Source organism: Tupaia chinensis, unplaced genomic scaffold (assembly GCF_000334495.1).
Source record: "Tupaia chinensis unplaced genomic scaffold, TupChi_1.0 Scaffold000605_1, whole genome shotgun sequence".
Taxonomy (NCBI): domain Eukaryota; kingdom Metazoa; phylum Chordata; class Mammalia; order Scandentia; family Tupaiidae; genus Tupaia; species Tupaia belangeri.
This window is the reverse complement of record NW_006160123.1, coordinates 2,559,000-2,572,127: the sequence shown is the minus strand read 5'-3', so window position 1 is coordinate 2,572,127 and position 13,128 is coordinate 2,559,000. Positions and strand designations below refer to the sequence as shown.

At 58.2% G+C, this 13,128-nt stretch overlaps 1 protein-coding gene across 1 annotated transcript; it reads left to right on the top strand.

The window, feature by feature from the left end:
* The first annotated feature begins 320 nt into the window (after window positions 1-320).
* On the top strand, window positions 321-10,590 carry DLL4 (delta like canonical Notch ligand 4). Its single transcript, XM_006158676.3, has 11 exons — window positions 321-745; window positions 857-1,126; window positions 1,633-1,690; window positions 2,521-2,784; window positions 3,182-3,242; window positions 3,329-3,459; window positions 5,950-6,119; window positions 6,281-6,500; window positions 7,486-8,188; window positions 8,945-9,053; window positions 9,561-10,590. The coding sequence occupies exons 1-11, from the start codon at window positions 680-682 to the stop codon at window positions 9,564-9,566; spliced, it is 2,058 nt and encodes a 685-aa protein (XP_006158738.1). The 5' UTR covers window positions 321-679; the 3' UTR covers window positions 9,567-10,590.
* Window positions 10,591-13,128: the final 2,538 nt, after the last annotated feature.

Sequence of the window (13,128 nt, the reverse complement as noted above, 5' to 3'; positions counted from 1 at the left end):
GTCTCCGCCCCCGGGACCATCCGGGAACCACCCGTTCACCTTCCGCCCCATCCCTCGGCCAACCCCCCTGTCCTTCAGCGACCAGGGTCTCAGCTCTTCACCCATCGATCACAGAGATCTGGTCACCTCCGTAAAAGCAGAGCTGGGGGGCCCAGGGGTGGGGAGCGACACGTAGGGGCGGGGATCTGCGCCGGGCCGGCTGGGGTAGGGGGGGCCGGCGGGGGCGGAGGCCCCCTCCGGACGGCGCTGGGACTGTAGCAGCTAGAAGCCCGGAGGGGAGGGGAGAGTGACCATAGTCTGAGTGACAGGCTGCGAAGAGGAGCCAATATATATAAGGAAGGCTCCCGAGCGCGCAGGTTTCAGTAGCGGCTCTGAGCGCAGGCCGGGAACACGAGGCCGAGAGCCGCAGCCTAGCCGCCTCGGTGCGGTGTACCCGGGCACTAGCCGGCTGGCTGCTCCAGGATTGGCCCGAGCACACGTCCTCTGCGCGGCCGCCGCCCAGCCTCCCTCACCTGGATTACCTACTGCGGTAGCTGCAGCGGAGCTAGCGACAAGGCGAACGTCCCGAGAGGAGCCCGGCGGTTCAGAGACTCCGCGGGTGGGCGGACGCGCGGGAAAGCGGCGTCCTGAACAGAGCCACATTCAAGGCCCGCCAGTGGCGAGAGCGACGCCCCTGGGGATGGCGGCTGAGTCCCGGAGCGCCTCTAGCTGGGCGCTACTGCTGCTGGTGGCACTTTGGCAGCAGGTAACGTCCCGCGCCCTCTCCGCCCCTTCTCGCCGCGCTCCGGGCCTGAGTCCCGGGCGTCCGCCGAGCTGACCGCTCCCCTCCCTCCTTCCCTCGGTCCCTGTGCAATAGCGCGCGGCCGGCTCCGGCGTCTTCCAGCTGCAGCTGCAGGAGTTCGCCAACGAGCGCGGCGTCCTGGCCAGTGGGCGGCCGTGCGAGCCCGGCTGCCGGACTTTCTTCCGCGTCTGCCTTAAGCACTTCCAGGCGGTCCTCTCGCCCGGCCCCTGCACCTTCGGCAGCGTCTCCACACCGGTTTTGGGCACCAACTCTTTCGCCGTTCGGGACGACAGTAGCGGCGGTGGCAGAAACCCTCTCCAACTGCCCTTTAATTTCACCTGGCCGGTGAGCACAGCCCGGGAGCATTGAGGTCACGGCAGTCACGAGGAAGGGGTGCCTGGGGACCAAAGCCCCCTCCTTAGATGTCTTCACCCCTCCCCCAAGGAAAAAAAAAACTCGGGGCGCATTCTCTCTGGGCCCTTTCTTTCCAATTCTCTCCGGAGATATCCTGGAGAAGGCTCTCATCAGCCTCGTCTTCCCGATTTTATGTTCTCCTTTCCCTGTTCTTGAGACACGATTTTCATTGCACGGCACCCTGGGGCGACACCCCCCAGCCCACAGCCGTGGCTCCGCTTTACACCCCACAGTCCCCATCCCTCTCCTTATCCAAGGTTCTCCTCTTGCCTTAACGGCGTGAGCGCTGCACGGTGCGCAGACCCGTTATGTTGACCCGGGGCGCAGTAACTGTATCCTGCAATTAGATAATTAAACCGGTCGCCACAAGGCACCTACCTCTCCCGCCTTGCTCATCTTGCTATCTCTCTGTCCCCCCACCTCTTTTCGCTTCCCAGGGTACCTTCTCACTTATCATCGAAGCTTGGCACGCTCCAGGAGACGACCTGCGGCCAGGTGAGTAGCCCGCCCCGCCGCCACAGGGGGGCGACACGGTGCAGCGCCGAAAGAGTTAACCTCTTCTAGGCGGGGGAAGTGCGGGGTTGGGGGTGGAGGCAGGACGCACAGCTTGGCCCGGAGCTGCGCCCCGCGCTGGACGCTCAGATTCCGCCCGCTGCCTGGGCTCCGAGCACAATTGCGTTTCCTGCGGGTTATTTTTGGCGTGGGAACGCGGGGAGCACGGCGGTGAGAAAGGCCTAAGCTGCCAGCGCCGCTGACGGGCCCCTTCCTGTATTTTACACCTTTCGCGAATTCCGCTCCTTTGGAAAGGGAATAATGGCTTTGGGATGTTGTTCTGACACAGAGGAAAAGGATATTTCAGCAGCACAACATTTCTCACTTAGAAAAGGAAAAAGAAAACTAGTACCCACCTTTGGGGCAGAACCCCTTACTGGGCACCCCTGCTCCCTGGTGCTCCCCAGACTGAAGAACTTAACTTTTTCCTCTCTCTCTCTTCTCTCTCTCTCTCTTTCTCTCTCTCTCTCTCTTTTTCCATTTTGACCTCTTTTCCTCACCCTTCACTATTGAAACGTGGTGAGGAGAGAAGGAGAAACTTGGGTTCACAGAGACCCCACTGACATCAGGCCCCCTGCACACACACAGGGCAGCTAAGCAGTGGGACTTTTGGGTCCCTCTGGTCTGTGCTTGCTGGCATGGAGGGAGGTTCATCTGGACAACGGAATGATTTATTGGCTGGTCACCTTCATCACAGCCAGCAGGGCAGTGGCCTGCAGGCCCTGACACCCCAGCACAGGCTGCACCTTCCTGACCTGCCCCTCTGCCTGCAGAGGCCTTGCCAGCGGACGCGCTCATCAGCAAGATCGCCATCCAGGGCTCCCTAGCCGTGGGCCAGAACTGGTTACTGGACGAGCAAACCAGCACCCTCACACGGCTGCGCTACTCTTACCGGGTCATCTGCAGTGACAACTACTATGGGGACAGCTGCTCACGCCTGTGCAAGAAGCGCAATGACCACTTCGGCCACTACGTGTGTCAGCCAGATGGCAGCCTGTCCTGCCTGCCAGGCTGGACTGGGGAGTACTGCGAGCAGCGTAAGCAGCTGGGTTCCCACCTGCGTGGCTCTCCTGCGTGGTGGGAGGGTCTGTGCAAACAGGCTGGAGTCCTTTCCATCGTGGCCTGTCTCCCTCACTCAGAGGGGGTGTGGGGAGCCCACTGCTAGGCTTCAGGGGTGCCCGAGGACGCTGAGCGTCGACTTGGACTCAGACCTTCTCTCTCTCTGCTCATGGGGCCCCCATCACTGCATCCCATCTACCTGGGATGCTCCTTCCCTGTGCCTCCGTCTCCCTTTAAGACACCCATGGCTCCTGTGGGAGGCCAGGAGTGGGAAGGGAACCCAGGAGAGCTGGGGTGCCTCCAGCGCCAGGATGGGAGAGTGGGGCTTCAGAGTCCTCGACCTTCCCACCTCATGCAGCTGTTTTCTTTCCTTAGCTATCTGTCTGTCTGGCTGTCATGAACAGAATGGCTACTGCAGCAAGCCAGCAGAGTGCCTGTGAGTAGGGGACAGGAAGTGGTAAGGGGAGAGCCCACCCCTGGCAGGCCTCTCACCTCACTCTCAGCCTCTCTTGTGTCCCACAGCTGCCGTCCAGGCTGGCAAGGCCGCCTGTGCAACGAGTGTATCCCCCACAATGGCTGTCGCCATGGCACCTGTAGCACCCCCTGGCAGTGTCCCTGTGTCGAGGGCTGGGGAGGCCTGTTCTGTGCCCAAGGTGAGTCAGGGTTGGGAGAAGACGGGACTGTGGGGGAGATGGGCCAGACAGGTGTCCTCTCACTGGGTGACTGCTGACTAGGCTTTTCCTGTTACCCTCTGAAGAGTGTATCCCCCACAATGGCTGTCGCCATGGCACCTGTAGCACCCCCTGGCAGTGTCCCTGTGTCGAGGGCTGGGGAGGCCTGTTCTGTGCCCAAGGTGAGTCAGGGTTGGGAGAAGACGGGACTGTGGGGGAGATGGGCCAGACAGGTGTCCTCTCACTGGGTGACTGCTGACTAGGCTTTTCCTGTTACCCTCTGAAGAGCCTGGCACTTTTTTTTTTTTTTTTGAGAGGTTTTCACTATAGGGCGCGTGCGCTCGCCAGAAAGACAGAGAGAGAGAGATAGAAAGCGAGAAATCACCCCCCAGAGGGGATGGCCACGCTGCAATCCCTTCTCCTCCATTCTCCTCTTGGGATCTTGGGCACGCACGCACATGTGCCGGGCGTGAGTTTAAGCTGCCGGGTCTGGGACGCAAACCGTGGTCGACAGCTAACTGCTGCCAGAGAGGGATAGAGTCGGGGCTGGGGGGGAGAAGAGAAAGCGAACCGCCAGGTCCAGGACTCAAACCACAGTCGGCCATGTAGGTGTCCAGCACCCTCAACCACCATACCACCTGCCGATCCAATCCTGGGACTTTTAAGGATCAGGCCTAGGATGAGATGGTGGGTCCTTCTCCAGGTTCTGGGGAGCCAGCGTGGCTCCTGGAGCCAGAAAGGTGACAGATTGGCAGCCTGGAAGTTGAGGTCGTACTCATAAATTCTACCAAGGCCAAAGAGAGAAATGCCAGGCTCAGTTCCTCCTTCTACCTTGTAGTTACCTATTAACCCCCAAATGTTTGCTCACCTTCCAGGCTGTTTGAGCAGCCCTCCCCTACACAGCTGTCTGGTGGGGTGTGCCCACCGGCTTTCCCGAGGCTATGGGTAGGCTGGGCCTCTGAGCAGAGTGGCACCTAACCGACTTCACCTCCCCTGCTTTTCCCCAGTTGCACCTGCCAGGCAGCTGCCTGAACTCACTCTGTCTCTACCTGCTGTTCCAGGGGAGGAGGTAGTCATTCTGCTGGTGACACAGGGGTCTTCAAGCTCCAACCATTGGGGAGGGAACCTTTTCTTCTGCAGCCTGGTAGCCAGCTGCAGCCTGGACCTCCCATTTTCAGGGTCAAATGGTGCACCTGCTGCCATGGAGACCCCAGCTCAGGTGTGGCTGGAGTGGGCAGAGGACTTGCAGGATGGAAAGATCTTGCTTAGTCCCTGACTTGCTGACAAGGGGCAGGAATTCAGCTTCAGTATTGTGTGTGTGTGTGTGTGTGTGTGTGTCTACACACCCCCTCCCCCGGCACACACACACCTGGTTTCTGCTCATTCTCTTTCCTGCTTCCAGGTGACACAGCCATGTATTCATCATATGCAAACACAGCCCTTGCAGTTCTATATTTGCTCTGTCTGCTTCCCCCTCCCTGTCCTTCCCAAATAAGAAAACAAATACTTACATTTCAAAATACTCTTGTAATGCCTCCTCCCATAAAAAAAGTGCCCAGTCACTACCTATGGTGGTTCTCATCCTGCCTCTGCCATTTCCACATGTTGAAATGTCCTCTCTCCTTCGAGGTTTATCGCAGCTGCCCCCACACCCCATGAAGCCTTTTCCACCTTCCTCTCTGACACGTGGCCTTGCCGTCCCCTCCTCAACTTAGCTTCAGCGCCTACTCTGGCCGGCAGTGGTTGTGTTGAGCTTAACTGGCAGGATGTTGTCTGGTTGTGTTTTCAGTCTTGATTGACAGGGTGCTTCAATGTACCTGATTTTAGGCCAGCTGGCAGTGTGGTGTTTAAGGCAGCTGGATCCCACATGGCCGAAAGAGTAGCTGGAGTCCTAGACCCAGTGGCCTGCTACGGCATGCTGTGAAAAAACACACTGGGCACATGTGCATGTGAGCCCAAAATCCAAACAGGAGAAAGGAGAAGGGATTGCAGTATGTTCATCCCCCAGGGAATGATTTCTCTCTGTCTCTGTCTCTAGCAAGTGCATATGCCCTCTAACCAAGACTTTTGTTTTTTAGAATTATTTAATTTAATTTATTATTATATTCTTTTTTTAAAAAAATATTTTATTGGGGCCAGCAGGTGGCCCCTATTTTCTAATTTGCTATAGGGCACATGTGCTCACTAGAGAGAGATAGAGACAGAAAGTGAGAAAGCAAGCCGCCAGGTCTGGGACTCAAACTGCAGACTGCCATGTGGGAGTTCAGCACCTTAACTACCATGCTACTTGCTGGCGCCAACTTTTTTTTTTTTTTAAGCCTGATTTCATTAGCTGAGAAGGAAGGATATGTGGGCCTGGACAACTTTGAGTTGAACACTGGGTTGAACATAGTGGTGAACCTGCACTGGGAGGAGCCTGGAGGCCGGTGCATTCCCTGGCCCTGCTCAGCTGGTTGGTTCCTGTCTCCACAGATCTCAACTACTGCACCCACCACTCCCCGTGCAAGAACGGAGCAACGTGCTCCAACAGCGGGCAGCGGAGCTACACTTGCACCTGTCGCCCAGGCTACACTGGCGTGGACTGTGAGCTGGAACTCAGCGAGTGTGACAGCAACCCCTGCCGCAACGGAGGCAGCTGCAAGGTGAGACCAGGCTGACACAGGAAGGCAGGGGTATCTCAGGCGGTGTCCAGGCATCCCCAGCCTAGGCAGCCACAGACAGCCCCTGTGGGCAGGTGGAGCCTGCCACAAGCCATCCCTGTCCTCCAGGGTCTGACTTTAGCCCCTTCATGGTCTTTCTCCAGGACCAGGAGGATGGCTACCTCTGCCTCTGTCCCCCGGGCTACTACGGCTTGCACTGTGAACACAGTACCCTGAGCTGTGCTGACTCTCCCTGCTTCAACGGGGGCTCCTGCCACGAGCGGAACCAGGGAGCCAGCTATTCCTGCGAATGCCCCCCCAACTTCACTGGTTCCAACTGCGAGAAGAAAGTGGACAGGTGCACCAGTAACCCGTGTGCCAATGGTGCGTTCTGCTGCCTTGCTAACCTGGTGGGCCATCCCTGGGGCTGAGAGAGCCTTCAGGTGAGGGAGGGTCAGGAGCGGGGAAAGGCCTCATCTGCCACCCTGGGCAGTCTGAATGGGTCCCCAGCTGCTCTGGAGGGTGAAGCCTTGCTGGATCAGCCGGGGCTCTGCAAGAGAGGTTAGCAGTGGATACAGGCCTTGGGGGAGGGTTGGACGCTGCAGGCTTCCATTCCTACCCAGGTCAGACTGGCCAAGGTGTCTCTCACTTGGCCCAGGAAGGCCTGAGCTAGACAGCGGGGTGCTCGAGGCTCTGTGTGCCTCGAGGGAGGCTGGCGATGCAGTCAGAACCCTGCTCCTGGAGTCCCATGTCCACATAGAGTGTAGTGAGACACAAGGCATCTAGAATGTTCAGCACCCTTGGGGGCACAAAGCAAGTTGGAGATCCTTGTCGACCTGGCCTCCGGGTGACTCTGTGAGGCAGGCAGGCAGCACCATGTAGAGAGAAGCTCAGGAGCTGGAGGGGTTGGACAGGCCACGGTGGAGTTTGCTGTCTCATTCACTCCCCTGTCACCGATGGGAAAACACGTGGTTGTGAAGGGGAGATGAAACAATGGCCGTTCGTTTATTTGGGCCTTTACTGGGTACCGAGCAAGTGCTCCTGCCTTCACGTACCTTCCTGCCTAACCCTCGGAGCTATCCCTGACATGGCAGCATCCTGCTCTAATTTAACAAGTGAGGAAACTGAGGCTCCAGGATGCGGTTAAGCAACAGGTGCCAGATCCCAAGCTAGAGAGAGCGCGGAGATGCAGACCTACACAGATCTGACTCTCCGGACCCCCGTCTCTGACTCTGCACAGTCTCTGCCACAGGCTCTGTCAAGGCTGGCAGGGAGGCAAAGGCCAGGCTCCTTCCTGGGATGGGGCGCTGACCCTGACACCGGCGGGTTCCCTGGCCCTTGCTGACGGGTGCCCCATGTGTGCTCACAGGTGGCCAGTGCCTGAACCGAGGTCCCAGTCGCACGTGCCGCTGCCGCCCTGGATTCACGGGCACCCACTGCGAAGTCCACGTCAGCGACTGCGCCCGCAGCCCTTGTGCCCACGGTGGCACTTGCCATGACCTGGAGAATGGGCTCGTGTGCACGTGCCCTGCCGGCTTTTCTGGCCGGCGCTGCGAGGTGCGGATACCCAGCGACGCCTGTGCCTCGGGGCCCTGCTTCAATGGGGCCACCTGCTACCCCGGCCTCTCCCCGGACAACTTCGTCTGCAACTGCCCCTATGGCTTTGTGGGCAGCCGCTGCGAGTTCTCCACGGGCCTGCCGCCCAGCTTCCCCTGGGTGGCCGTCTCCCTGGGCGTAGGGCTGGTGGTGGTGCTGGTGCTGCTGGGCATGGTGGCGGTGGCTGTGCGGTGGCTGCGGCTTCGGCGGCCAGACGACGGCAGCAGGGAGGCCATGAACAACTTGTCGGACTTCCAGAAGGACAACCTGATCCCTGCTGCCCAGCTCAGGAACACAAACCAGAAGAAGGAGCTGGAAGTGGACTGTGGCCTGGACAAGTCCAACTGTGGCAAACAGCAGAACCACACGGTGGACTATAATCTGGCCCCAGGGCTCCTGGGGCGGGGGATCATGCCAGGGAAGTATCCCCACAGTGACAAGAGTTTAGGGGAGAAGGCGCCACTGCGGCTACACAGGTGAGTGGCCCGGATGTCCAGGACCTGCTTGGCACTCTGTGTGGTTCTGCCCGGGCTCCTTGGGCTGGGTGGGAAGAGGGCACCAGGCCCTTGACTGCTTTTAAACAAACAGGGTTTTTCGGTTTTGTATGTTTGTTTTTGCTATAGGGTGTGTGCACTCACCAGAGAAGAGACAGAGAGAGGGAACAGGAAAAATCATCCCCACCCAGGGTGTCACAATCCATTCTCTTCCATTCACTCGAGATTTTGGGCACACATGCACATGTACCCAGTATGGTGTTCAAGCTGCTAAGTCCGAGACTCGAACCACAGAGTCCGCTATGTGGGGACTGGCTGCCTTAACCTCTGTGCCACTTGCTGGCCCACACACAGGGTGTTTTTTGTTGTTGTTACTGACAGGAAGATCTTCCAACAAGCTTTCTGGCAAGGGTCCTTTGTCCTCTCTCTCTTTCATTCATCCGTCATTCGCAAATGTCAAGGGCCCACAGTGTCTCTTGGGATTTCTGTCTCTCTGTGTGACTTCCCTCTAGTGGCAGTGCTGGCCTTCTCTAGGCCTGAGACCCTTTTGGTAAGGCTTTGGCTTTCTTAGGGGCCTGTTCCTAACTGGCCCCCAACCCCACTGGCCAGCACCGGGTACCTCCAGCCCAGCGCCTTCCCATAGTCACCCCGGTGACTCTCCAGGGTCCATATTAGCGCCCAGCCTCCCCCCGAGCGCTCCACAGCCCCCCCTCACGCACCTGTCTTGTGTTCCCTCAGTGAAAAGCCAGAGTGTCGGATATCAGCGATCTGCTCCCCCAGGGACTCCATGTACCAGTCTGTGTGTTTGATATCAGAAGAGAGGAATGAATGTGTCATTGCCACGGAGGTGAGTGCTAGGCACGCCATCCCCTCCACAATGTCCCCGCCTGCCTTTTGTGGGTGGGAAAGTGACCTGGTCACTCTTGACCACATGGGCCACTCCTAAAGGATGGGTTGGGGCCCCTCTTTGGCAGGCCAGGTTCAGCGGCTCGGGTCCCTGCTGGCCTTGTGTGGAGGGTGTGAAACAAGAGCTGTGCTGAGCCTGCCCGAGCCTCTTCCTGCCCTTGGTGCTGGGCTGGGCAAGCGTGGCGCCCGGCCAGCTCCCAGGCACTGCTTCCCAGACGCTGGTGGGTGAGGGGCTTGCTGTGACCCTCCTGCCCCTTCTCATGGCTTCTGCATTGGGCTCTCTCATGGGCAGAAGCTCCAGGCACGTGTGTGTTTTGGGGGGAAGGCAGGGAAGACTGCCCCCCCACTTTGCCTCACCCCTGCCTGCCCTGTTGGTTTCTCCAGGGCAGCCGTAGAGGGAGAGCCAGGGCCCAGGGTAACCCATTTCCCCCTTTCCACGTGCTCCCAGGTATAAGGCAGGAGCCTGCCAGGACATCCCAGCTTCGGCTGCAGCTGGACTTCCTTCCGCATCGTTTACATTGCATCCTGGATGGGACGTTTTAAATATGCAACGTGCTGCTCTCAGGAGGAGGAGGAGGGAATCGCATGAACTGGATAGACTGTGAACTTGCCAAGAGATGCAATACCCTTCTACACCTTTGGGTGTCCGTCTGGCATCAGATTGGCAGCCGCACCAGCTAGGGGACAGAGGCGAGGAGAGGTGCCGCTTGGGCCCGCCCTGCCAGTAGTGGCCTTCAGAAAGAGTGGCAGCAACCCCTTGGGGTCTGGAGCTGCTGTGGCCTCCGCTGGCATCTGCGTTTCCAAAAGTGCCTTTGGCCCAGGTTCCATGATGACAGCTGGGCCCAAATCTGAAAGGAGAGAGAGGACCAGTAAGGGCAGGGCCTCCCGTGGGCTGGAAAACCACTGGGTGTGGCTCTTGGCAGGAGTTGCCCTGCAGGTGAGGTGAGCCCTTGCAGGGAGAGGAGCACTTTCTGCCCGGTGCCTCTAACCACCGCACGTGGGCCTTCTTGGGACACCGCCAGCCTTTCCCTGACCTAGGCCGTCTGGGCAAGAATGTCGTTAAGCCTTACCTGGCTCCCACCACCCTCTGGCCCTGGGTGCCTCTGGGCTTCTGTGAGCGGATAGGCGAGGGCCTGCCGCTTCTGCCAGTGGGGGTGCCAGGCCGACCTGGGGAACTCGGGCAGTCGTGTTGGAGAGTCCAGCGAGGGGGAAATTGGGTGCTGATGCCGCCTGGGCCTTTCCTCCTCAGCCCTGTCCCTACGACCTCACGCCTGGGCTCTCTGCCCATGCCCACCACTGCCCCGGACCACCCTCGAAGCTGATCTTCAGAAATCAATAATATGAGTTTTTATTTTTTTTGGTAGTTTATTTTGGAGTCTAGTATTTCGATAATTTAAGAATCAGAAGCACTGACCTTTCTACATTTTATAACATTATTTTGTATATAATGTGTATTTATAATATGGAACAGATGTGTACAGGAGTTTATTACTTCTTGGGTCCTGTCTTTGTGATAGCCGAGTGGGCATCTTCTCCCTACCTTCTCACCCACAGAATTCGAAACCACCTTCTCATATGGCTGCCAGGTACCCTCCTGGAACCCTTGGAACCCATGCACACACGGGGGTTTGCCATATTGTACCCCAGGCCTTGTCCCTTCCAGTCCCGGCCCCACCTTTTCAGTCCTGAGCTGAGGCCGGGCTTCCTTGTCTGCTGCTTAGGGCTCATGGCCAGGCCCCCTTTCCTCCATTAAGCGCCACCATTCCTTTGGGGATATCCCCCACGACCCGAATCTATGCTCCCTTTCTCTCCTCAAAGCCAAAAAAGCTTGTGGGACTCTGTAGTCCTTCCTGCTTGGTTTCTCTTTTTCAAAAGGATTCTCAGGCCAGCCAGGCTGTGTGGTGGTTAAGGTGGTAGGTTCTCACATGGCCGACTGCAGGTTTGAGGTCCAGACCCAGTGGCTTGAAAAACACACCACACACCTGTGTGCGCTTGCCCCAACTCCCAAGAGGAAACTGGAGGAGAAGGGATTATGCATGACCATCCATCCTGGAAGTGCTTTCTCACTTTCCCTCTCTTTCTCTGGCAAGCACACACACACTATAGCAAATTAAAAAGAAGCAACCATCTCTCTTCAGAGAATGGGATCTCTGAACCATGATGACACCTGGGCCCCCCTCCTCCTGGGTTTTACATGGACTGGTGCTCTGTTCCTTTGCAGCTCCAGCACAGCCTGGGTCTCTGGGAGACAGAGAGAGGGGTTGCCTGAGGCTCACTGTCCTTTTAACTGGACAAGCGAGCTGAGTCGGAGCGCTTCGTCTGCCCAGCGGCCGGAGCTTACTGAAGTCCGTGGGGGGCAGTGCCTCCTCTGCACCCAGGTTTCCCTGACTGGGGCACTAAAGCAGTACCCAGGCTCTGATTCACGTTCATGTCTACCTCCTCTAAGGGGCAGGAGAGTCCCTAGGTTGCCACAGTCTTCCCTACAGGCACAAACATACCCCATGGAGAGAAAATAGTGAAAAAAAGAACCACTGACCAAAAGCTAAGCAGATGCTACCAGCTCTCAGCCTGTTCACAGCACAACACAGATGCACAAGGTGCCCCCTCCTCACTGGATGGAGAGCCCCTTCCTCCCTTTTTCTCCCTCCCTGACACATGCACAGCCTGCCCACGCTGGCCTTGGCTGCAGATCTCAGAGGCAGGAGTACACACACTCCCGCCTTGCCGCTCGCTCCGTCCCCGTCCCCTCCGCTGCACACACAGGGTATCAGACAGGAAAGCATTCAGGGAAGCGTTCCCACAGCCTGAGCCGGCAGCAGGGGGAAGAACAACACGACCTCACTCTTCCTGCCCAAAATGAAACAGGAAAGCAGCTCCCGGCCCTGGAGGGGGGGTGCGGGGGAAACTGGGCTGGGACACGAAGGCGAGATGACGAGGCTCCCATGTGGGGGACAGGTAGGACACCCGCAGACCTGCACGTCCACACCACCAGGCTATGCTGTGCTGCACGGGCTGCCAGATACCCTAGAAGGGAATACCCAAGTGATTCTTGGGAAGAAAGGGGGGCACCCGTGCACGGACTAGGTCCCGGCAGCTCCAACCTGCAGCTTGTGCCAGGCTCCACCTCTAGCAACATAGCAGAAGCTGACTCAGCACTTGGGGTGTGAACAGCTCACAGTGGAAGCCCTCCTCTCCCCAGGATTTCCTGAAGGTCACTCCCTGAGGGCTCAACCCCTTCTCATTGGTAAGGTATCCAAGACCGTCCTGATCATTGGAGTGGGGAGTGGCCAGGTGTACAGGAGCTATTCCGCGCTGGGCAAAAACAAGGCCAGATGATAGCTCTAGACTCACTGTGAATACCATTTAATTTGCATGTATATTCCATATGTGAAGGCAGAGCTTAGCAGTTCCTTAACAGCCTGGAGCCAGGGCCCTGCCTGGAGAATGCGTCTGACCCCACAGTGACCTCCAGCTTTGAGGACAGCTGCTTTTCCAGTGCCTCTGGCCTGGTAACCACCTGGAGATCACTGTGGGGAGTTAGGGAGGGGCTATGAAGAAGGGAGAAATGCCTTTATTCTTAGCCCGGGTCAGACAGGTCATCGGGTAGAAAAAAAAAAAAGATGACAGTAGTGGCTCCGCCTGGCCCCAGTCCCAGGCTAGTTAAGGCCATTAGATTGAGCCAGGTTAGAATGGACGCTGATTCAGGTTAGAATGGACGCCATCTGCGACGGGGACTCACAGAGCTCTCCCGGGCTTCCTCCCTGTGGTCTTCCTCATCCTCTCCCCTCGGTCCACGGGACCAGCACACCCGGCCCTCCGCCCCACGTGGACTGCTGCATTCCGGGAAGGGGGTGGAAGTGATTCACTCAGGGAACTGTGACTGTCCCTTCCCGGGGAGGGGATGCGCCTGGGAGGTCCCAGTGGCCTTCTCCGCGCCGCGCCCTCCCTGGAGCACAGGGCGCACGGACCGCCTGCAGACCAGCGGGATCCCGACGGCCCCAGGCGCGGCGGAAGAG